Genomic DNA, 23,046 nt, shown 5'->3' on the forward strand with positions numbered 1-23,046 from the left:
TGCATTCCTTGCATCTGCAAGGAAAACACTGCATTCCCCCTTAGCCAGAGTCATATCAACCTGAAGTTCTTGCCTAGTGTCCCAGTAAAACTCAGTAGGGTTGAGTCTGGGTAATACCTGGATGGGAGACCTCCTGGGAGAAAAGCTAAGGTTGCTGCTGGAAGTAGTATTAGTGAGGCCAGCAGGGGGTGCTCTCATGTGGGGTCTAATGCACCAGTATTCTGACAGGGACCGCATACTGTAAAAACAGCACCATCTTTTGCATGAGACGTTAAACCGAGGTCCTGACTCATTAAAAATCCCAGGACACTACTCATAAAGAGCAGAGGTATAACCCCTATTTTGTCCTGGCGAAATTCCCCCATTGGCCTTTCTCTATCATTCCCCGCTAAAAATTTGCACTTTAACATTCTTTAATATTCAAATATTTAGTATTACAGTACTACGTGGCATACTTAATGTGGTGTACTGTAAAGTAGCAAAATAAACCAGCAGACAATGCATTTACTGTGAACAAGTTAACCACTTTAATTGCTTTTGGTTTAAAAAAAATAAAATAAAATTACAATGTGCAAAAGTGCAGAAGAATCAACTACAAATAAATTAACTCAAAATAAACAGTATATCCTTTTATAAAATAATTAATGTAAATGTACAGAAACGGACAATATTAAATTAAAATTTTCATAAAGGCATAAAATGAACTCTTAATCTATAACTAGTTAATTGATGCATAATAATATTGGAATATTATAGCAAAGACAACAAAATGGTAGGTTAATGTAAATAATGTTAAGCTGATATCAGTGCCAAGTTTATGGAACAGAAGCTTATTTTTTATTACAAAAATATATACCCAGGAACACGTTATTTTTACACAGAAGACAAAAACCTTTATCTAAAACGATCTAATTAATATATTGTATTATAATATATTAAGATTTCAAGGATATTTATGGATGTTTAATCAAACGTGAACTTTCTTAAAACAAGAAGACATGCTACCCAGGCTATGTTAACTAACTAGCCAACCAGCTAATGTTAGCTCGCAACACAGCCTAGCTACTTAAAAATAAATGAATAAATCTAATTAAATGAATTTTGAAAACCTATTTATACATTTATCTCGCTGTTTTTTCTCTTCTCCTGTTTTCTTCTTTTTTTTTCCTTTTCTCTGCACCAGAGGGATGTGTCCTTTTTTGTGACATGTTTTGTGGCTGTTTTGTTTTGTTGGGGTGGAAACCTCGTATCTTCATACTGTATTTCGTCTTTTTTTATTTGATTTTTTTTATATATATAAATCAATGCTATTGGTCCGCCTTTATGTCTGTGTCTGGATTTTAGAGATGTTTAACCAGTGAGAAGTACTAAAAGAGCTTGTGACTTGTAACTCTAATGGATCTTTAAACTGTCAGTAGGCCTCATAGCTCCATCTTGACTGAACAGCTGCGCACACCATAGACAGTTCACAAATACTGATCTTAAGGGTAAATAAAGAACTGGTTGCTTGAATAAGTACAGTGTTTTCAATACTCGAGAGAAACACTATGTCTAAAAGGTTAAACTGCGACATATTGCGTTTGATATAATATATAAAAACTTTTTTTTTTTTTTAATCAAGATGTCATTTCATGTGCTCTTGGGGGCCCCCTGGTGGTCACACAGGGCCCTAAGCAGCCGCTTAGTTCGCTTGTCCCTTGGTGTGGATCTGATTATGACTTTGGAGGATGGTGTTGTATTTTTGTGGGTTTTTCAGGTCAGGTTAGTTGGGACTGTCTTAATAAGTGGAAAGTGGAAAAGTGAAGGGATATAATGGATGCATGAAACACACCACAGCTTAAAATGGGTTAAAATGATGCATCGATGGATTTTATCTGCATTAAATGGTGCTTTCATCAAGCATCTTAATAATCAGGGGAATAATATAGACTGAGAAATATAGAACGTTACTCAAGGCTACTACTGACTATGCAGAGAGTTTTACTTAGTGTACTGTGTTCATATCATTTACTAAATTTATGCTTATGTTTTATTTTAAATTCCAATTTTTATTTTAAATAAAATGTAGAAAATGGCATTTAAAAATTGCATCTGCATGTGATCGGCACACGGATTTTTCTGTGAAATTTTGCTCAATTTGAGAAATTCACTGTAGGACTCAAATCAGTGTTATGAGTGTTTGGGTTTTTTGTGGGTTTTTTTTGTTTTTTTTTTGTAAATAAATGTTAAATTTAATAAAGCTATTGTTTCCAATCTTTACATTTTATTTTACAAATAATTCTGCTGAATAATGTGCATCAGATATGATGCTGCAGGATTTAAGTATGTCACATCATTCTCCATGCATTGCGTAGAAATGTAATGTTTTAAATAATAACTTGACGAGATGTCGACTTAGAAAATGTAGCATTCATGATGTTATTTTACATATATGTTTAAATATACATATTAAACAAAACATTCATTAATTTTAATTAAAATAATATTATTATACCATTGTGTTATTTATTATTTTGTATTTTTAAAAAGTTCAATCTGATATGAAACTAGTATACACTAAAATAAATATTTTTATTTAGAATTATTCATAATTATATATAAATATTTACTGATAGTGTTTTTATCAGTAAATATTTTTATATAATTATGAATCATTCTAAATAAATATGAATCTTTATATATAAATATTTACTGATAAATAAAACTATTTGCTTTAGTAATTTCAATATGTTGTGTCAAACTATTAACGCTATGAAAGAGAAACAATGGTTAAAATTCTGAGGGGGAAAATAAGGTTAAAAAGGCCGTAAAAGACAGAAAATTACAAACCCAAAGACCTGACCTATCAAATATAATCCAAAAAAAAGTTTGCAAATTGAAAATGAGATTTGTTGCTGTTGTTTTTTTTTTTTTAATGAGAATGATTGTCATGTGTCAGGATTTATATAGGGTTAGAGATATTTTGGATTCATGGTGCCAGAAGAATTACACACGATCTTTAAGTGGGGCATACAGACCAACAGTTACAGCAAATAGGTCACAGGAAGTCCATCATTTTACGTGACTTTACATTTTTTTTATTCCAGAAAGAATAAATCAATCAGTGCTGGTTAGTTATTGTAGGATACATTGTTCAAAACCATGTAATGTAGTTTATTTATCGTTTAACATTTAAAGGCGCTTTATAAAATAAAGTTGTTTATTATTATTATTATTATTAACATTACAAATATCTTGATTATAAAAATAAAAAATGAAATAAATCACCTAAAATGCACATGAAGTGTGTACTGAAGATCATAGAATACATTTTGCTGACTTTTTATATATCAGCAAATATAATCAGTAAACAGCAATTTAGTCAGGTTTTTTGGTTGTAGAATTAAGTTTTTTAAGCTTAGACTTTATATAATCAAGATTTTTAGAATGTGTATTCAATGGTTTTAGGAGTTTATGGCTCTGCTCTTTTGGGGACTTCTTTCCTCGACCTGGCGACTCTAACTCCACTTGAGGTAACGCCTGCTCCTTGGTTGTCCTGTTTTTGTCTCGAGACTCTGAATTGCTGCGTGTCCGTTGGGTCTTCTTGGCTGTAGTCTGTTCAGGGCCTTGAACAATCTGCTGAGCTTTTCCTTCATCTGATTTCTCTTGATAATGTGAAGGAGAGTATTTGCTTGCAGCACTTGCCTGATTTTCAGGAGTGGTAACACGGGCATTGGCAGCCATCTTATACTGTCTGGGTAGAGAAGAGCTTCTCCTGGATTTTGAGCCCCTCTCCATGGCCCTTCCTCTATGAGAGGCATCATTGTGTCCTAGTAGCTTTTGCATCATCTCAAAGCTTCCTCTTGAGTCTCCCACCAGCTTTACAACATCATCAGTGTGTGTGATCGAAACACCCGAGTCTTTATTACCTTCGATTCTCTCAAGGATCTGCTTTTTTTTAACACTGTCATATTCCTTCAGATGTATTTCTTGGGTGCGCAGTGAAGGTCCGATCTCCTCAATGATATTCAGAAGACATGCTTCAGCTTTCTCACTGTTCTTTCCCAAAAACGTGACTGTTGTAAAGCCAACACCATCTTTTATATTCATCTCAGTACCGTAGTCCTTCTTAATCCCCTTAAGATCATTCTGCCGTTGGGTGAGTATAAAGTTTATGATATCTGTGTCCACTGGAAAGCTTGCCATTCCTAAACTGGAGGATGAGGGACTGGTGTGAGTGGACCTGGCCCTAGTATCATCTTGGAAGTTCCTAAGAGATCCATTTGAGGGTGAATATCTATAAGATGTGTGGTGTTGCATTGTGGGGCTGTATGTAGAGGTTTTTGACGAGGATGGAACATCAACAAGGTGGCTCCTTCTATGAGCAAGCATTTCATTGCTCATGACGTTTTGCTGTTGCGTGTGCACATAGTTTGGGATATCAGTGTCCACTTTATAGCTAGTACTTCCAATAGATGAGTAGTAGCTGCTGTGAAGACTCCTGGGGTATCCACCTGAGGCTGAATCATTATACAATGGAGATGTGTGGTGTAGCAATGTGAGACTAGATGGAGAATTTGCTGAGAATGATGATGCACCATCAGCATGGGGGCTCCGTCTCTGAGCAAGCAGTTCATTGCTGTCCAGTCTTTGAAATTTTTGAACAGCAGCATCCATTGGGCTGCTTGCATTTCTTTCAGTGTAGGATGAATGTCTGCTTTGAAGACTCCTGGGGGATCCACCAGATGCCGAATCTCTATATGAAGATGACGGTGCATTATCAAGTAACTGCTGCTGACTGACAGCATCCATTTTATCCATATTCCTCGATGTGGACTTGGAAACAAATCTGGGATCCAAACTCTTACGCTCCATGTCATACCCCAAAGAGGAGCCATTGTGAATAGCAGATGGAGATTTACTATGGGAGTGATGTTCGTGACCCTGAAGCTGTATGAGTTCACTGTGTATAAGCTTTAGTTTCAAGAAGGAGCCCTTCAACTGGACATGACATGAACTGGATTCTGTTACGTTAAAGCCATAATTGTTAAGGAGCTTCAAGACTGATTCTGGCTTTGGGAACATCCTCAAGTCCAGCACGGTCTTAACTTTCATGTCCACCTGAAACAACACACAGAACTTTAGGCAAAGATGTGGTTTATAATTTGGATAATGTTTCGGAAATCTGGGACTCTTGGGACTGGAATTTATGTGGGGGGGGGAAACAGTTTTACCTCAGACAAATGAGCTTTCTTTACGTGTATTGGATAAAATCTGTTGTCTACATCTAGAACATGAGTATGCGCCAAGACTCCAGGAACTAAAACAAAAGGAAGACAAGATGGTAATCCAAAGGTTTTAGACATTGCTCTCTCAAGACTGTAACTAACAGTGAGTGTGTAACGATCTTCCATACCTTCAGTTGATTCAAATATGACATATGCCTGGCCTGGAGCAGAAGTTGGATAAATCACTGTTAAAACATCACCACCACTATTCTTCCGCTTCAGGAAGTGTATCTTTAACTGATCAACCATCCGGTCATGAGGAGGAATGCAGGGAACTCCATGAACTTCAATAACCATTGGGTCCATGATGACGTCAATGCTAAAAGAAAAATGATGAAAAGTGGACTGTTAAATAACAATATCAAAACATGTCTGCCAGTCTAATGTTTATAAAAGCCTGGAGTTTTGTTACAATTTAGTTTACCATATCTCTTTATGCCCATGAACCCCATAGATCAGCACATTTACCCAAGAGAAAAGCTATTTAACAAAATGCCCAAACAAATAAACAAATAGGTTTTCAACCTAGACTTAAAGAAGATTGAGACTGTTTGAGTCCCGAACATTAATCAGAAGGCTGTTCTATAGCTGGGGGGCTTAGTAGGAAAAAGCTCTTCCGTGTTCTGTAGTCTTCATTATTCTAGGTACTAATAAAGACCCACCCTGAAACTTTTGATTGAACAGGTAAGACCTGTAGATAGACCATAATAGACCAAAAGTAACCCCCCCCCCCCAATATTTATACCGTGATCAACTGAACATTATTAGTGTTACGAATCGATTGTGAGTTTTTTTTAATAAATCAGATAAAAAATACCAAGAGCCCCCCTCCATTGTGCAAGCTGGAATCACCCAACTATTGCCTCTCAACACAACCCTTCATCTGCCATTTGACTGCAAGAGGGCACAGGTAACTTTGAAGATGAAGAGAAGCACTGCCCAGCAGACTGCTTCGCATTGCTGGTAGGCTAATATAGTGTAATCTAGCCAACGGCACTCCACATATATTGTAGCTAGCTAGCTAATTCATTGCAATTTAGCCATAACTATCAATATATAGTATATATTACATATACTATCAATAAAGTCAGCGAAAAACTGCATTTTATTTTAATAGTTCCCATTCTTATCAACTAAATGATGTGTATAAGTTTTACTCAGTTACAGTGTGCGTTCATTTGGACTGTTATTACACCCTGTGTAATTTGTTTTAATGAAAGAACCATTTGATCAGAAATGCTTGTGAATGATACACAGATTAGACAGATAGAGGGATGGATGGGTAGATAGACAGAAAGATAGATAAACCGAGGATGACTATGTAATGACACTGCAGATATAACAGCTGATTTTCCCAAAATTTATTCTTTTTTTATTATTATTATTTAATTCAAAATATCAGGAAGCATACCTATTCACACGTAAACCCCCAAATGACACCATATCAACGACCTGTTTTTAAACCCTGTTAGTCTTAGATTACGTGGAGCGACCACCATACAAGTATAAATTGTTACTCTAGAAATGGTAATGTTTACAGTCAGAAGTACTGTTATAGAAAATGAATGAACACCTTCTGACTAATCAGAGCTGAAGCTTCAACAGGGCTGTGGTTATAAATGATAATAATTATCATTATCAAGCAGGTAGAATCAGTTCCTTTAAAAACATATGCATGGTTTTTAACTAAAGAACAATTTTGGTAAATCAGTTTGTTCCAGGACGCCTTAATATTTTCTGAAGCCAACTTCCGGGTGAGTCAATTAAAAGAATCCCAACTTTGAAAGAATTTCGCTTACTTCGAAAGAATCGAATCACTAAAGTGACTCATTATGGGCATAGTCCAGGTGGCAACAGGAGTTTAGCGACAACTCTAATACCGTTTTAAACTTAGAAACAATCATTACAGCTCACTAAAGCAGGAAGTCACGCACAGTTTGTGATTTTAAAAGTGATAAAGTACAAAAACTTACCTGAATTAATCGGTGTTAAACGCGTGACACCTGCGCATTCAGCCAGGCGTAAACAGTAACGCAGAATCTGGTAAAACTGAACTGAAAGCAAAAGTCAACAAGAGACTACGTCACTAGTGTACGTGTTGTACCGTAGTCTGCACAAGCCCCAAATCGTGTCGCTTCCTGTATTGATCCGAATGGATGATTCAAAATCAACGGCTCTCGGAGGACCCATTTAGGTGTACATTTAAGTGCCTGACTTTGGGCAGAATTTCGTTGGTAAACTTGTTTGAATGAAATGAACAGCTAAATAAATAGAAATAAATTAATGAAAGCACTATATTATACAAAGCAGGCCAAATAGTTATCTGTAATGTCTGACATGTTACTGGAAAGTAGCTTACAGTGAATGAGCAAAACTTTTACCTTAAACTTTTGGATCGTTGTATTAATTTTAGCACAAACTAAATAACATTTGGAAATAAGTTGTCTTAAGATTGTTTCATTTAAAATAAGTTTAACAGTCACTGCGCAATGGCAATCGTGATTTTATTATATTTATAATCAGGCATAAGATGGATACCAACCAAAGGGTCCTAGAGACACGGTGTGAGGATGGTGCACTGTGTGGTAGCACGTGGCTCATATCGCTAGCCATAAAAGACACCACAGACATGCTTCTGTGCATATTTGTTAGAACATATTTAAAATCTCAATGTGACAGTGTTCCAACATAAAAAGCCTCATAATTTAGCAACCATTATTAAATGTGTCTTCAATTCTTTAATCAAACAAAAAGTCAGTTGTGAGGTATTTTTAACAGTACAAACACACTACATTCAAAATTATTGATCAGAAAAATCAGAGCAACAAAAATCACACTCAGCCCTAAGTGGTTAGAATTTCAGTAATTTTAATGTAGTAATTTAATAAACATGGACATAAGATCAGAAGAATGTGTAGTGCAGTAACATCCACAGAATCACACAAACATAACAGCCTCCTACGCCACAGCCCACTGGAGCTCGAGTTTACAAAATCCAACACCTCTCCAACAGATCTTGACCTTCTGCAAGACAAAACAGAAAAATTAGTGCACCGGTTCTCAAAGGGCGTGCCGCCGAACATCAGCGTCAACACATTCTTTTGTACAAGGTTTCTATAACCTGACAGCGAAGGGAATGCTGTCAGGCCTCAAACCACCCCGAGTTTCTCTAGCAGACATACAGGAAAGGACAGTGTCACATGTTAGACCCAGCCTTGCTGAACAGCCTGCAGCTCACAAGAAAGGACAAACCACATACCAAAATTGCTAAATTAACATTGGTGTTTAACCGGTTATGCTTCCTGCACTGTAGAATCGCTTCTAAAAGGTGCAGGTTGTAATGTCGAAGTGTTTGTGGACCCTTAACCATAAAGGTCTTAAACATCTGTATTTGAAGTCACAAAATATGGCCAATTTAATTTTTGCCTCCTATTTCAGGCTCTATTTACATAATGTTTTACTTCAATGAATCTCAGAGCTAAAAATTGTTACTTTGAGCACATTACAGCTTCTCAATAACAGGACATGCTGTATTTAATCTAATTATTTAAAGGGGGGAAAAAAAGGGAGGTTGGTGAGGGAATTACTATATTAGTTGTGAGTGAGAACAGGAAGTTATTTCATGGACATTGCATAACATGGAACAACTACATATTGATTAAAAAAAAAAACATAAGACGTCATTATTTAATAAATTAGAAACTGCTGGCATTGACGAATTATGGTGTAAGAGGAATAAATACTTCAGGATGATGTGCCTGTAAAGGAAAACGCACGACTGTCCTGAGGGAACAGTAACTCTGCATCATACCACTAAGTCACTGAATATTTTCCACCATCACCCCAGTGTTTTATTCCTCAAACAATACAATCAATCAATCACCACCTTAACATCCAGCTTTACACTGAAGATGAAATTCTAATTTAATGCATTCCTGATGTACCACACCATTTGAATTATAAATAGATAAACAGGTCAAAGATAACAGCAATGTTCCTGATACATCATGAGCAAAGCAGTTAACATCTGCACAAATAAAGTCATCGCTTACCGAGAATCCCAAGCAGTCAGGGACTCTGGGGGATTACGGAGAGGGGGCAATCTGTAAATAAGATAATATACAAATTAAATACTGAAACCATTATATATTTACATATATATATATATATACACACAAATAGCTTACAATCTATAAACAAACGTGTGAGGTTTCTACAGCATCGATGTATAGAAGACTATAAGCCTCTCTAGTAGATATAAAGAAAAAGGACAAGGCCATGACGGTCACGATTACACTCACCTCAGTCAATGCAGACTTTTCTTTTCCTTAAGATTCGAACGATCTCAGATCTCTTTTGAAACACCATGAATTGGTGTGCAGTAAAAAGATTAACCTGAAAAATAAATTGGACACAATAGCACATTACACCAGTTCAAAAGGTATACATTCCATATTCAGTCATGTATGCCACTTAGACATTTTAGCCAAACTAACCTCTAAATTAAACCACATGGATAAGACAGTTAGATTGGTAGACACTGAGTACATTTCAAAATGGCTTCCTGAACATGCAGTACTGAAAAACTCTAAACTTCTACTGCCTTGAATTCAGAGTAAACATTATACATATTATATAGTGACCACTTGGGGGGTTTGAATTGTTGTTGTTTTTTTTCCTTTTCCCATAAATATTTTTTATTTATAATCCTTACCTTCCACCTTTTCTTCATCTCTTCACCTCCAAGCGCGTGCTCGTCTGCAGTACTGCAGTCTGACTTTACGCAGATCAGGAAACATCTGGAGATAATAATTGTAATATGAAGAACTGAATTAAGAAACAGGTTTTACAATCAGAATCTGGAAACACTGAATTTTTTTTTCTTTCTTATTAACGCGAATGGCTTTTTCAGTAAGTACAATACCTTTTCTCTAAGCACAGACATTCCCACGTGCCGTCTGAAGAATATACAGCTTCTGCGCATGCGTGTTCTTTTCTACTGCTTCTTCTTCTTCTTCTTTGAATTGGGGCGGTTCTCGGGTTCTTGTGGTGTATTTAGCGCCACCTGGCGGTATGGACTAGTATAAACGAGGGCGTTTCCGAGAAACACCGTATATAAGTGTGATTACTTACAAAAACAATAACTTCTGTAAATAAGTTAACTTATTTAACACATGGGAGTACATACGAGATTCTCTCTTCTACTGTTGCCCCTCCTGCTGCTGCTCCTCTTCGTCTTCTTCTTCTTCTTCTTCTGAATTGAGGCGGTGTGACAACTAAAGTTATGGTGTGTTACCGCCACCTAATGGACAAGAGAGTGAGTGCACGCGTCAATACATCCATCCATCCATCCGCATTCTACCGCTTACTCCTTTTCAGGGTCACCGGGAACCTGGAGCCTATCCCAGGAAGCGCGTCAATACATTTACTTTTCAAATGGATCAAACAAACAAACAAACAAATAAATAAAACCAGACCTTTCCCTATACTCACACTGCCATTATCGCCACCTAGTGGTTGTAGAAAGTTACAGCAAAACAAAACGTTCATTTTGTTTTATAATTTTGTTCTATATCTACTTTTTTATAATTTTGTTCTATATCTACTAGAGAAATACTGTAATTTTTATGCATGTTATATTAAGGATATTCACTTCTAATGTATACATTTGATGTAATTTGAGTAATTATAGTCCTCATCCAGAGTAACTTACAGAACTGCTTTATGGTCTCCAGTGAAAACATAACTTCATGCTGGTATATACTGTGCAACGACTAGCAATAACATTAAAACCACCTGTCTAATATTGTGTAGGTCCCCCCTGTGAAAGAAAAAAAAAACCCTTCCTTGGACCACATTTGGAAAGTATTAAACCACTGCATACCAGGAACACTCTACAAGACCTGCCGTTTTTGGAGATGTTCTGACCCGGTCATCTATCCGTCACAATTTGGCCCTTGTCAAAGTCGCTCAGATCCTTACACTTGCCCATTTTTCTTGCTTCCAACACACCGACTTTGAGAACTGACTGTTCACTTGCCTAATAAATCCCACCTCTTCACAGGTACCACTGTAATGAAATAATCAATGTTATTCACTTGACCTGTCTGTGGTTTTTACGTTATGGCTGATGGGTGTATACTGTAGGTCAGGATATAATAATAATAATAATAATAATAATAATAATAATAATAATAATAATAATAATACTATCAAGCTAAAACCCTGTTAGAGAGTAGTTAGTACAGCAACTGTTATATTGCTGTATTTATAGTACTGTTGCTGGATATTAAGTGATCTTTTCTATTTTTATCTGCTTGCCATACACTTACAGTTTCATTTTTGCACATAATAAAATACAGTATGAAACTATAAAACCATGTGTAAGGCTTTACTAAGTGCATACAAGTGTTATAATTAAACATTAAAAGTCTGTATTCTTCGATTTCAATGATTCGTTTGTAATAGGTTCAAATTCACTTAATTTGGCCTATTTTACCATTTGAAAGGTATTTCTGATAATTTATGTTTTGCTGTCTGCTTATATTTAAATATGAGAGATGGCTTCTCCCTGCACACTTTAGCAACACTGTACATACACGGGAGGGGAGGGGAGGGGACGGGACCCACACTATACTACTAAAGCTACACGTCCCATGAGTACAAACTCTCCAGCCAGGCTAGCATTAGCATTATTTTAAAATATAAGTAACATATACGTTTGCTGAAGTGATGTACATTTTTCTTTTCCAAGATGAAATGGCTGTACCTGATTGGTCCAAATTAACTACAGCAAAAATAAGCGTGTTTTACTTTAACATTTTGACATGTTATTTAAAGTTTCAACACTCTACAGAATGTAATATTTGTAGACAATTTTTGTGTATATATATATTTTTTTCTCTCCCTCTCTTTTTTTTTTTTTTTTAAAAATCAGAGAGAATGCTTTTACAAAGCGTTAGCCAGTAAACAAAAACGCCTCACTTTCACTTTCATTTTTCCAGTGTTGGAACCAGTTTTATCGACAAAAACACAATCAAATATATGCTTAAATATGAAAGAAAGGAAAACCCTTTTCATTTTACTTTTTTTCTTACATCCTGTCCAGCTGTTTGGTGATGGTGAGTGTTAGGTTGTGAACGTTTTGTGAATTGCTTCCTCTTTAACTCCTCGGTTTGTGTGAACATGACACTGTTATGTATTAAAACTGTTAGTGGAAACATTTAACATTTAGCTTAAAGGCTAAATTTATATTGTTACTATTACAATTATTGGTTCCCGGAAGGTTCTAGGAACGTTTTTGGTTCCTGAAACCCCCCTGAGAACAGATTTCTATTTAGTCCACTTTTCAGGAAAGTTTTCCTGATGGAAATATGTGTTTGTTTGTTTGCATTATGTTTCAGAGAACATTCCCCTAACATTCATATAACTTTTTAAAAACCTTGTAGGTCCGAAGAAAGTTACTGTTAAGTTAAACTGAAAGTTAACTGAAAGTTAACATTCTGGTAACCTTGAAACTATTTGAGCCTCTCAGGAACCTTGCACTAATCTGAGAAGGTTTGGAGAATATTTCTCTTATGTCTTGGTAACCTTTAAATAATATAAACCTTTCAGAAGCCTTGCACTAACAAGGAGTGGTTCGGAGAACATTTCCCTAATATTAGGGGAACATTCTCTGAACAATCCCTATACAGACCCCTTACAAACATTCTCAGAAGGTCACCTTGCAGTTATAAAAAATAGTCCCTAAAACCCATTCTCTATTTCACAGATGTCCATTCCATTAGTGGCTTTTTCATCAGTTCTCAAGGCCTAAGCCTGCCCAATTATATGGAAAGAATCACTGTGAATGATGTTACCATCTTTTACCATGACAGTGGGAAAAACGTCATAGCGCCATGTCCCAAATGGCTCAACACCACCACCGGCCAGCAGCACTGGGAAGACATCAGAGTTATATCACAACACAACAAACAGATGATAGCTACAGCTATCGAATCAGCCATACAACAGTTCAATCTAACAGGTAATTCATCTTAAAAACACTGACGCAGTGGACACCTGCCTTTAAATTCATTTCTCAAAATACATGAATAATAAAGTCGGCTTTTCCCCATATTTCTACTAGCCCTAGCTCTGTAACCAGTGGAACCTCAATGTGCTCTAGAGATCAGTTTTTATTCCAGGGACCTAAAACCATGCTGAGCTGAGATACTGAGGTTTCTGTAAACAGTTGCATAACCACAATTTGTTGTGTGCCATGACACAAAGATGGCCGTCATTTATAAAAAAAAAAAAAATTAAATAAAAAAACACACAAAAAAGCCAATAATTTGGAAAATTAAAAATGGTCAAGCCCATAGTACCACTTGAGACGGAATGACCCTCCACCAAAAAACTGGTATTTGCAATATTTAGCTTGGAAATAAGCTCCACCCCCAGCCTGAATTTGTAGCATATGTAATTTGAGCAGTGGAGGTCGATTGGGAGAATTGAAGGGCTTGTTCTCATTACCATTGCACTGTGTGTTGCAGGGGCACTAAAAATGACTCGCTTTGTTCTGTATTGAATTACAGGTTCACATGCGGACATTAACATATACCAAGGCTACAGTCGCTGTGACCTCTATACAAATGGCACCATCAAGGCATCGTTAGCCCATGCTTTCAACGGGAAGGACTTCTTAAGTTTAGATTTTGACAGTAAGACATTCATCGCTTCTGTTCCTCAAGCCCTGAAATATAAAAGGCTGAGGGAGCAAAATTCAGAGTTGTTTGGAATCACTGTGTCTTTCTACCAAAAGACCTGTTTTGATCGCTTGAAGATGTTCTTAAAGCATGCCCCTGGAGTCAAAATGCAGAAGGGTAAGATGTGTGTCAGGGGGACATACAGTGGTGCTTGAAAGTTGGTGAACCCTTTCGAATTTTCTATATATCTGTATAAATATGACCTAAAACATCATCAGATTTTCACACAAGTCCTAAAAGTAGACAAAGAGAACCCAATATTATACTTGATCATTTATTATTGAGGAAAATGATCCAATATTACATATCTGTGAGTGGGAAAAGTTTGTGAACCTTTGCTTTCAGTATCTGGTGTGACCCCCTTGTGCAGCAATAACTGCAACTAATGGTTTGTGGTAACTGTTGATCAGTCCTGCACATCGGCTTGGAGGAGTTTTAGCCTGTTCCTCAGTACAGAACAGCTTCAACTCTGGGATTTTGGTGGGTTTCCTCATGTGAACTGCTTGCTTCAGGTTCTTCCACAACATTTCTACTGGATTAAGGTCAGGACTTTGACTTGGCCATTCCAAGTCCATTGACACACACACATTGTGTGTCCTGCTGCATGACCCACTTTCTCTTGAGATTCAGTTCATGGACAGATATCCTGACATTTTCCTTTGGAATTCACTGGTATAATTCAGAATTCATTGTTAGATCAATGATGGCAAGCCATCCCAGCCCAGATGCAGCAAAACTGGCCCAAACCATGATACTACCACCACCATGTTTCACAGATGGGATAAGGTTCTTGTGCTAGAATGCAGTGTTTTCCTTTCTCCAAACATAACACTTCTCATTTAAACCAAAAAATCTATTTTGGCCTCATCCATCCACAAAACATTTTTCCAATAGCCTTCTAGCTTGTCCACATGATTTTTGAACTGCAGACAGGCAGTAGTGTTCTTTTCGGAGAGCAGTGGTTTTCTCCTTGCAACACTTCCATGCACACAATTGTTGTTCAGTGTTCTCCTGATGGTGGACTCATGAACATTAAAATTAGCCAATGTGAGAGAGGCCTTTAGTTGCTTAGAAGTTAACCTGGTCTTGAATTAACAATGGTCTTGAATTTCCTCCATTTGTACACAACCTCTCTTACTGTAGATTGGTGAAGTCCAAACTCTTTAGAGATGGTTTTGTAACCTTTTCCAGCCTGAGGAGCAACTACTTTTAGGACTTGTGTGAAACTCGGATGATGTTTTAGGTCATATTTATGGAGATATATCGAAAAGACTAAAGGGTTCGCAAACTTCCAAGCGCCACTGTAATAGTTATAGAAGTTGTGCATCAGCATGCTCTGCATGTTTATATACATAATATGACAGTCCATCATTATGTCTATACACAAATCATTAGGTCTACATTGTATAAAATGTTTATATAAAACATAATCATTATATATGTATACTGTGGATATATACTGTAAGTCCTTATTAACTTAAAATTATAGATATACAATACAATACAATGTAACTAAATGCAACATGCATATTCATGTATTATAACCTCTGTGAAGCTATACATACCCATATTATTAAATCCCCTGATAAACATTTATTTACTAATTATCTACCAATTAACAATTTCAAAATTCCTACTTCCTAATTCCTCCAGAACCGAAGGTCAGGCTTTTCGAGAGGCAGGGCGCTGGTTCCACGCTCCTCACATGTCATGTGACTGGGTTTTACCCCAGAGCAGTGCAGGTGAAGTGGATTGGGGCAGATTTACAGCTGGTGGATGACGAGATGAATGATGTGCTGCCTAATGGTGACGGCACGTTTCAGACCAGAAGCAGTGTGATCAGACCTGAGGAGAACACAGGAGATCAGCACTACAGCTGTGTAGTGCATCACAGCAGCCTAGAGGGAAATATTACAGTCACCTGGGGTATGAAGTTACACATTTACACATCAATTATGTCTTAAATAACAATATTTCCACAATTCATTTGCTCTTTAGGAATATTATCACATGTTTATTCCAATGGATGGGATCCAGCACTGCTCCTCTGGGCCATACCCCTCCCAGTCTAGTAGATATTCGAGGCTACGTCTGGAGTTCAGGATGTCACGGACGCGGTAGGCTGGGCGGCCCTCGATCTCTAGCGTTTCCGGTGGGGAGTCTTCCGGCACCGCCGTGGTCAAGGGGCCCGGTATCACTGCTTTGAGGAGAGAGACATGGAAAGACGGGGCGATGCGGCTTTGCTTTGCTAGGTCCAGGCGGTACATGTCTTTGTTAATTTGCTTCAAGACTCGGAAGGGGCCGATATATTTAGGTTGGAGTTTTTTGCCCGGGAGGGGTGACTTTAGATCTCTGTGGAAAGCCACACCCTGTCACCGGCTTGATAATTGGGGTGATCCCTCCGGCGCCGGTCTGCCTTTCATTTGGCGGTGCGGAAGGCCTGCACTAGCTGTTGGTAGGCACGTTCCCAGACCTGTTCACTCCGGCGGAACCACTCATCTACCGCTGGTGAGTCAGTGGGGGAGGCGTTCCAGGGGAACAATGGCGACTGGTAGCCCAAGACACACTGAAATGGGGTGAGCTTGGTGGCGGAATGCCGTAGCGAGTTCTGTGCATATTCCGCCCACAGTAGGAAGTGGCTCCAGTCCCCTGGATTGGTGGCGCAGAAGGTTCGGAGGAACCGTATGATCTCTTGGTTGGCCCGTTCTGCCTGTGCGTTGGCCTGGGTGTGGTACCCGGAAGTGAGATTAACGGTGACCCCCATCTTCTCCATGAAACTGGCCCAGATGCGAGACGTGAACTGTGGACCCCTGTCACTCACAATCTCTTCTGGGATGCCGAAGTATCTAAACACATGTTGGAAAAGTAGTTCGGCTGTGGTAAAGGCAGATGGGATGGCCAGTAGTGGAATTAGGCGATGGATTTCGAAAACTGATAAACAATCACCAGTATCACGGTATTACCTTTCGACTCCTGCAAGTCCGTTATGAAATCTAGGGCCAGGTGGGACCAGCGTGGACGAACAGTCTAGAGTGCGCGGGTCAGACGAAAGACGAAGTACGGAAGGGAATCAAGGTCAGGCGATCGGGCAAACGGGCAGTACTAGGCTTAGGCAGAATCGTAGTCAACAAACAATGCAAATATCAGAACCAGTTTGGCGGATACGGAAATTAATGCTCGGTACACAACAGAGACGAGGCTGCTGAGCGTTTACTTCACGAGACGCTGAAGTTAACGAGGCCTTTTATAACTTATGGTGCAGCACAGGTGTTCGTACTCAATACTCCGGCGAACTCAAGCGCGGGCATGGCTGGGAAGTGTAGTCCTCGTCCGCCATGTTTGTAGGCGGCACTGTATGCTGAGAACTGCAGCCTCGAGTTCGCCATGGCGTAACAATACGTCGATATCATATTATTTCTCTTTTCCCAGGGATATGATGTTGGATGTTGTCCAGTTTGTTTATTATATTATATTCATTTAATAATATGTTCAGGTAAATTGTACAGATGCTATATTTGTGTGTGTTTTTTTCCCCTGGAAGAACTGTTGTACAGTAGACATTTTCTTTCTGTGTCTTAGACTGACCACATTTACATTTTCTTACTTGTAGGTAAGGAAGAGAAACCCTTCAGACTTTATGTTTGGATTACACTAGGCTGCGTTTTCATCGCCGCTGTAGTCGGGCTTGTAATACGAGGCTTCTGTTATAATAAAGGTGAGCAATGTACCCTAATGATCAGCCGATACATATGATCAGTGTGGAAGTTTAAAAATCATTGCTTCTCTTTTGTTTCCTTTTTCAGAAGACACTGAAACTGAATATACGAGTTATAAAGTTACTTGCAATCTTCCACAATGAATTATTGTACATGTTAAAACCTTATTCAGGTCTTAGCTTTTGTTGTTGCAGGTCAATTCATTCTCCTCTCCTGAGAAGATCGAGCTGTCTATCCTCAACCTCAAACTCCTACAGCCCCATGTCCTCAGGTCTAGCTGTTTCTTCTCGGATATTTGCACACGTCTCGTCTTCACTCAAGTCAAGTCAATATTTACGTATTGTGTTTAAGTTCTGTCATGGGTTTTAGTTTGTTTCTGTGTCTAGCGTGTTCGTTTGCGTTCTTTCACCCATGAACTCCTTGTGTTTCATTTGTTAAACACTGACTACTGTCTGTTTTTATTGTTTTTGTTTTGTGTGTGAAATTTAAACACCTGTTTATCAGGTAGGTTTTATTTAACTTCATGTTTGTGTTATTTTTTTATTTTCTTAGGCATGATTTTACGCTGAATTATTAGAAGTCCAAGCACACAGTGCTACTGTGGAAGACTAGTTTTTGTTAAGATGTTGTAGGGGTCCAGGCTCCTACTGTAGTGTTCATTCCCTTAAATAAAGGCTGATTAGTTACGAGTAGCCTGTTTTTTACTCAGTAAAGCTAAAGTAAACTTTCTTTTCTTCTTAAACATGCTGTGCTCACTTAGATGTACTTTTATTTTACTATGTTTTTTACGAAGGTTGTAAAATTATAAAATAATTGATTTTAAAAAATGACAGTTAAATCCTTTTATTAAAATGCAATTATTGTTTTTTTGTTGTTGTTGAAAGCTTAAATAGCTTAGTGCTAAAGCGTTTTTTGGTGTTTTGTTACAGTATTAATTAATAAATTGAAAACTTTATTAAAAAATGTAAATTACTGTAAAATTATTGCAATGTTCCCCATTTTACAAGTTCTCTCTGTAAACAGGAAGAGAAACATGACGTGCAGCAGCAGTAGTACTTTTGCACGCCACCTTGCATGTGTTCTCACTAGTAAATGGAAGAAAAAAAACAGAATGAGGAACAGAGTTTGTTTGTTTTTTGTTTGTTTTTTTTTTTTAATCCAAGTAGCAGTATGAGCTGCTTTAAAAAAAAAAAACGGTTTATGAACAGGCCGATTACTTACAAAAACAATAACTTCTGTAAATAAGTTAACTTATTTAATACACGGGAGTACATACGAGATTTTCTCTTCTACTGTTGCCCCTCCTGCTCTTCTTCATTTTGAATTGAGGCGGTTTGACAACTAAAGTTATTGTGTTACCCACCTAATGGACAAGTGTCGATACTTTTACTTTTCAAATGAATCAAATAAATAAACAAACCTTTCCCTACACTCACACTGCCATTATCGCCACCTAGTGGTTGTACAAAGATAAAGCAAAACTAAATGTTAATTTTGTTTTATAATTTTGTTCTATATCTACTTGTGTAGAACAACATGCATAAATACTGTCATTTTTATGCATGTTATATTAAGGATATTCACTTCAATCTATACATTTGATGTAATCCATTAACACTTACAATTTGAGCAATTTTAGCCCTCATTCAGAGCGACATACAGAATTGCTTTATGGTCTCCAGTGAAAACATAACTTCATGCTGGTATATACTGTACACCGACTAGCAAAAACATTAAAACCATCTGTCTAAAATTGCGTAGGTCCCCCTTGTGAAAAAAAATCCTTCCTTGGACCACTTTTGGAAGGTATTAACCACTGCATACCGGGAACACTCTACAAGACCTGCCGTTATTTGGAGATGCTCTGACCGTCACAATTTAGCCCTTGTCAAAGTCGCTCAAATCCTTAAACTTGCCCATTTTTCTTGCTTCCAACACACAAACTTTGAGAACTGACTGTTCATTTGCTGCCTAATAAATCCCATCTCTTCACAGGTACCCCTGTAATGAAATAATCAATGTTATTCACTTCACCTGTATGTGGTTTTAGCGTTATGGTTGATGGGTGTGTACTGTAGGTCAGGATATAATAATAATAATAATAATAATAATAATAATACCACCATCAAGCTTAAACCTTGTTAGAGAGGAGTTAGTACAGTAACTGTTTTTAAACTTAATACACACATTTAGAATACTGTTGCTGGATGTTAAGTGATCTTTTCTATTTTTACCTGCTTTCCATACCTGTCACGATATGGAGGCGCAGACAGAAGCAAATGCAGGTATGGCAGTCTAATAAAACAAGTCCAAAGGATAAGGCAGAAGGTCAATAATCAAGAACAGGCAGAGGTATGAGATATGAATATGAGATGGCTTTTCCCTTTATACTTTAGCAACACTGTACATACACGGTACATTATATATATATATATATATATATATATATATATATATATATATATATATATATATATATATATAATCACACACACACTTTTTTAACTTGTTTTAACTACGACGGCCATCTTTGTGGCACACAACAAATTTTATTAAAAATAGTTTTAAAACTAAATAAAAACTAAATAAAGCCTTACCTCACTCACAGACATGTGTCCCCTAGATAAATGTTGACGATCATCTAACAGAGATGTAGAGTAAGAAGTTGTAGTGAGTGTAAGACATGTGTCTGACTCTTCTCCACGTGACTGAAACTGGACAAGGGTCCGACTCACATTAATGCAGTTATGATTGCCATGCAGTATGTAAAACCTCGTTCTTACATTTATTTAAATAGATGTTCTGACACACGGGCTCTCAAACGTAACAGCAACAACCACTACAAGAGAAAACTGCATGTGTGTGCACAATTTCCTCTGCACTGAGAAATACCTTGAAGTTGTGGTTTTAAAAACACAAATAATACAGAAAGCCTTTATGCTTCGTGTTTTTCATGACGTTCTCCTCATTAATATTCAATTTAGCTCACGTGATTTTATATACCCTAAATACGTCATCAGAACGCGGAAGTGCGCAGGTCATTGCCTTTTGGTTTCTTTTGAGAGAAACTCTCCTGAAGATGAACCTTCTCTAGGCTACTTAAACTATGAGACATTGCCTAAATATAAACAAAGCAACGATTATTCATACTTTAGTCTTGTTCTTACATCTCCAGCAGTCGCGTTGTGGTAAGTGCTGCTTTTGTGGAGACTTTTTTTTTATTATAGCTTTCTATTTTGGAAAGATGTGGCACCTAAGGGTGGGTTGCACCAATAAGGATTTAATTTAAACACAGTTTAGAGCTAGTCTAGGATTTCTTGATCTGGACTTTATTTTAAATCGAGTTGTGTTGCACCACTTCACTTTAAACACAGATGAACAAATCGGGGATTAGAACTCTAACCTGTGATTAAAACCTCCATCTACGATTCATGTTCTCCACCTTTGACAACATTGTGACAGCGCATGCGCGTTTCATAAACATGGCAATATCTGAATTCTCCAGTGTAACTAAACAGCAACAATTGTAACTCTTTCTTTCTTGAGTGACTACAAAGGGCTCGTGAACTTTATAATGTGAATGAAACAGAAACAACTGCCGTTATTAACCGCTCAATCACATAACAGAGACTCTGAGAAAATGGCGCAGTGTGTTAGAAGCTCAAATTTTACAAGCCATGAGACATTTATTAAATCAATTGGTGGAGCAATATGGAACAAAAATCGAAGACAAAAGGACAGATAACATGACAATTAAATAGAAAGAAGATGCCTGGGTCCAGCTCTCCGCTGATTTCAGTGCTTCTGTGGGGATTAAAGACAATTGAGATGTTAATAATGTGAAAGGAGAGGAGGGACACATTTCTCACCAGTGGTGTTGCGAAACAGCTTTCCATTGGACTGGAATAAAGTTGGCTTGATGTTCGATATTCGCGGATATGAGGAAATTAAGGGACCGTCTCTAAAGTTACATACGACATTGTTAAACACGTTTCTAACTTCAATAGCATTTGAAGGGAATGACTTAAAGCCATATAACCAACTGTACAGTGTTCATCTAGCTGTCAGGTATAACGCACACCTCTTAGATTTTTTTTAGATATATAATATATATATATATATATATATATATATATATATATATATATATATATATATATAAATATATAAAATATATAATGTGTGTGTATGTGTGTGTGTATATATATATATAGATATAGATATAGATATATATATATATATAAATATATATATATATATATATATATATATATAATATAGATATATATATCTGTGTGTGTGTGTATATATATATATATATATATATATATATATATATATATATATATAATATATATCTGTGTGTATGTGTATATATATATATATATATATGTATATATGTGTGTGTGTGTGTGTGTATGTATGTGTATGTATATGGGCTTATTCAGTAATGAAATATATGTCAAATTTAAATGTGATTTAAGTTTATTTTAACAAATATCAAAAATGTAAAAGGTGTGCCTTATACCTGACATCTAGATGAACACTTTACAGTTGGCTTCATGATTGTACGTCACTCCCTTCAAATCCTATTCAGCTTTAAATTATTATATATTTTGTGTATGGGCCTATTCAGTAATGAAATACATGTCAAATTTAAATGTGATTTAATAGCTTAATTTAATAAATATCAGAAATCTAAAAGGTGTGCGTCATACCTGACACCTAGATGAACACTGTACAGTTGGTTGTGTGACTGTATGTCTTCCCTTCAAATGCTATTGAAGTTAGAATCGTGTTTAACAATGTCATATGTAACTTTAAAGACGGTCCCTTAATTTCCGCATATCTGCGAAAATCTAACGTCCCACTTCAAACCAACTTTATTCCAGTCTCCATTGTCTCCACCTGGGTTTGAATGGGAATGCGAGTACAGTCACTTGCTCCTATAACTCCTGGAAAACCAGCTCTTCTATAAAATCCAGCAGATGTTTCTCCTGTTAGGGAAAATCTTATAAATGGATTTTTCAAGGCTGCAATTGCCCCGATAATCTTCCAACAATTCTGCTCACAGTTGATTTATGTACTCCAAAGAGGTCCCCATCCACCATTAGGAAACAACCAGTAGTGCAAAAGTGCAAGGCTGTTAAAAGCTGGGGCACGGGTGGTATGGCTGCATTCGGTCACTGCCAGGTCTAATTGCAGGTTCTGTGTTTTATTTTACCTAATCAGTTTCCGTGCTGAATCGGTACCTGTTCAGCACCATCCTAAAACTCAACAGGGTGGAGACAGTTGCTTATTTTTCTGCGAGGATCT

The 23,046-nt window shown here is 37.1% G+C and overlaps 2 protein-coding genes, 2 long non-coding RNA genes and 1 other non-coding gene across 7 annotated transcripts; 1 reads left to right on the forward strand and 4 right to left on the reverse strand.

Moving 5' to 3' along the window:
• Nucleotides 1–2,897: 2,897 nt before the first annotated feature.
• si:dkey-154b15.1 (uncharacterized) lies at nt 2,898–7,388 on the reverse strand. Of its 2 annotated transcripts, XM_053637564.1 has the most exons (4): nt 7,241–7,386; nt 5,396–5,586; nt 5,214–5,299; nt 2,898–5,100 (listed from the first exon to the last, which is right to left on the reverse strand). In XM_053637564.1, the coding sequence occupies exons 2-4, from the start codon at nt 5,571–5,573 to the stop codon at nt 3,358–3,360; spliced, it is 2,007 nt and encodes a 668-aa protein (XP_053493539.1). In that variant the 5' UTR covers nt 5,574–5,586; nt 7,241–7,386; the 3' UTR covers nt 2,898–3,357. The 2 variants fall into 2 exon arrangements, with proteins under 2 accessions (XP_053493539.1, XP_053493538.1); XM_053637563.1 differs by having other exon boundaries at nt 5,214–5,586; nt 7,241–7,388.
• A 727-nt stretch (nt 7,389–8,115) lies between these two features.
• Nucleotides 8,116–10,546, reverse strand: LOC128615455 (uncharacterized). The gene is made up of 6 exons (XR_008387204.1): nt 10,456–10,546; nt 10,192–10,345; nt 9,982–10,066; nt 9,569–9,662; nt 9,320–9,370; nt 8,116–8,291 (listed from the first exon to the last, which is right to left on the reverse strand). It is a non-coding gene; the product is annotated as an uncharacterized LOC128615455 (long non-coding RNA).
• On the reverse strand, nt 8,367–8,500 carry LOC128616389 (small nucleolar RNA SNORA9). The gene has a single exon (XR_008387438.1). It is a non-coding gene; the product is annotated as a small nucleolar RNA SNORA9 (small nucleolar RNA).
• A 1,303-nt stretch (nt 10,547–11,849) lies between the features above and the next one.
• Nucleotides 11,850–18,896, forward strand: LOC128615452 (class I histocompatibility antigen, F10 alpha chain-like). 2 transcript variants are annotated; one of them, XM_053637568.1, is made up of 6 exons: nt 11,850–12,388; nt 13,039–13,293; nt 13,844–14,131; nt 15,668–15,940; nt 17,625–17,729; nt 17,910–18,896. In XM_053637568.1, the coding sequence occupies exons 1-6, from the start codon at nt 12,322–12,324 to the stop codon at nt 17,945–17,947; spliced, it is 1,026 nt and encodes a 341-aa protein (XP_053493543.1). In that variant the 5' UTR covers nt 11,850–12,321; the 3' UTR covers nt 17,948–18,896. The 2 variants fall into 2 exon arrangements, with proteins under 2 accessions (XP_053493543.1, XP_053493544.1); XM_053637569.1 differs by having other exon boundaries at nt 17,925–18,896.
• LOC128615456 (uncharacterized) lies at nt 18,896–21,656 on the reverse strand. Its single transcript, XR_008387205.1, has 4 exons — nt 21,600–21,656; nt 20,328–20,371; nt 19,965–20,025; nt 18,896–19,731 (listed from the first exon to the last, which is right to left on the reverse strand). It is a non-coding gene; the product is annotated as an uncharacterized LOC128615456 (long non-coding RNA).
• Between the last annotated feature and the right edge of the window lie 1,390 nt (nt 21,657–23,046).

This window comes from Ictalurus furcatus, chromosome 12 (genome assembly GCF_023375685.1).
Source record: "Ictalurus furcatus strain D&B chromosome 12, Billie_1.0, whole genome shotgun sequence".
In the NCBI taxonomy this organism is placed as follows: domain Eukaryota; kingdom Metazoa; phylum Chordata; class Actinopteri; order Siluriformes; family Ictaluridae; genus Ictalurus; species Ictalurus furcatus.

What these genes read in the sequence shown, in the direction of transcription:
- LOC128615452 (XM_053637568.1), top strand. Translation starts at nt 12,322, where the DNA reads ATGAAAGAAAGGAAAACCCTTTTCATTTTACTTTTTTTCTTACATCCT. An exon ending in AAATATTACAGTCACCTGGG is followed by an intron (nt 15,941 to 17,624) that starts GTATGAAGTTAC and finishes TCTTACTTGTAG; the next exon opens with GTAAGGAAGAGAAACCCTTC. An exon ending in AGGCTTCTGTTATAATAAAG is followed by an intron (nt 17,730 to 17,909) that starts GTGAGCAATGTA and finishes TTCAGGTCTTAG; the next exon opens with CTTTTGTTGTTGCAGGTCAA.
- si:dkey-154b15.1 (XM_053637563.1), bottom strand. Translation starts at nt 5,573, where the DNA reads ATGGACCCAATGGTTATTGAAGTTCATGGAGTTCCCTGCATTCCTCCT. An exon ending in AGAAAGCTCATTTGTCTGAG is followed by an intron (nt 5,101 to 5,213) that starts GTAAAACTGTTT and finishes GTGTTGTTTCAG; the next exon opens with GTGGACATGAAAGTTAAGAC.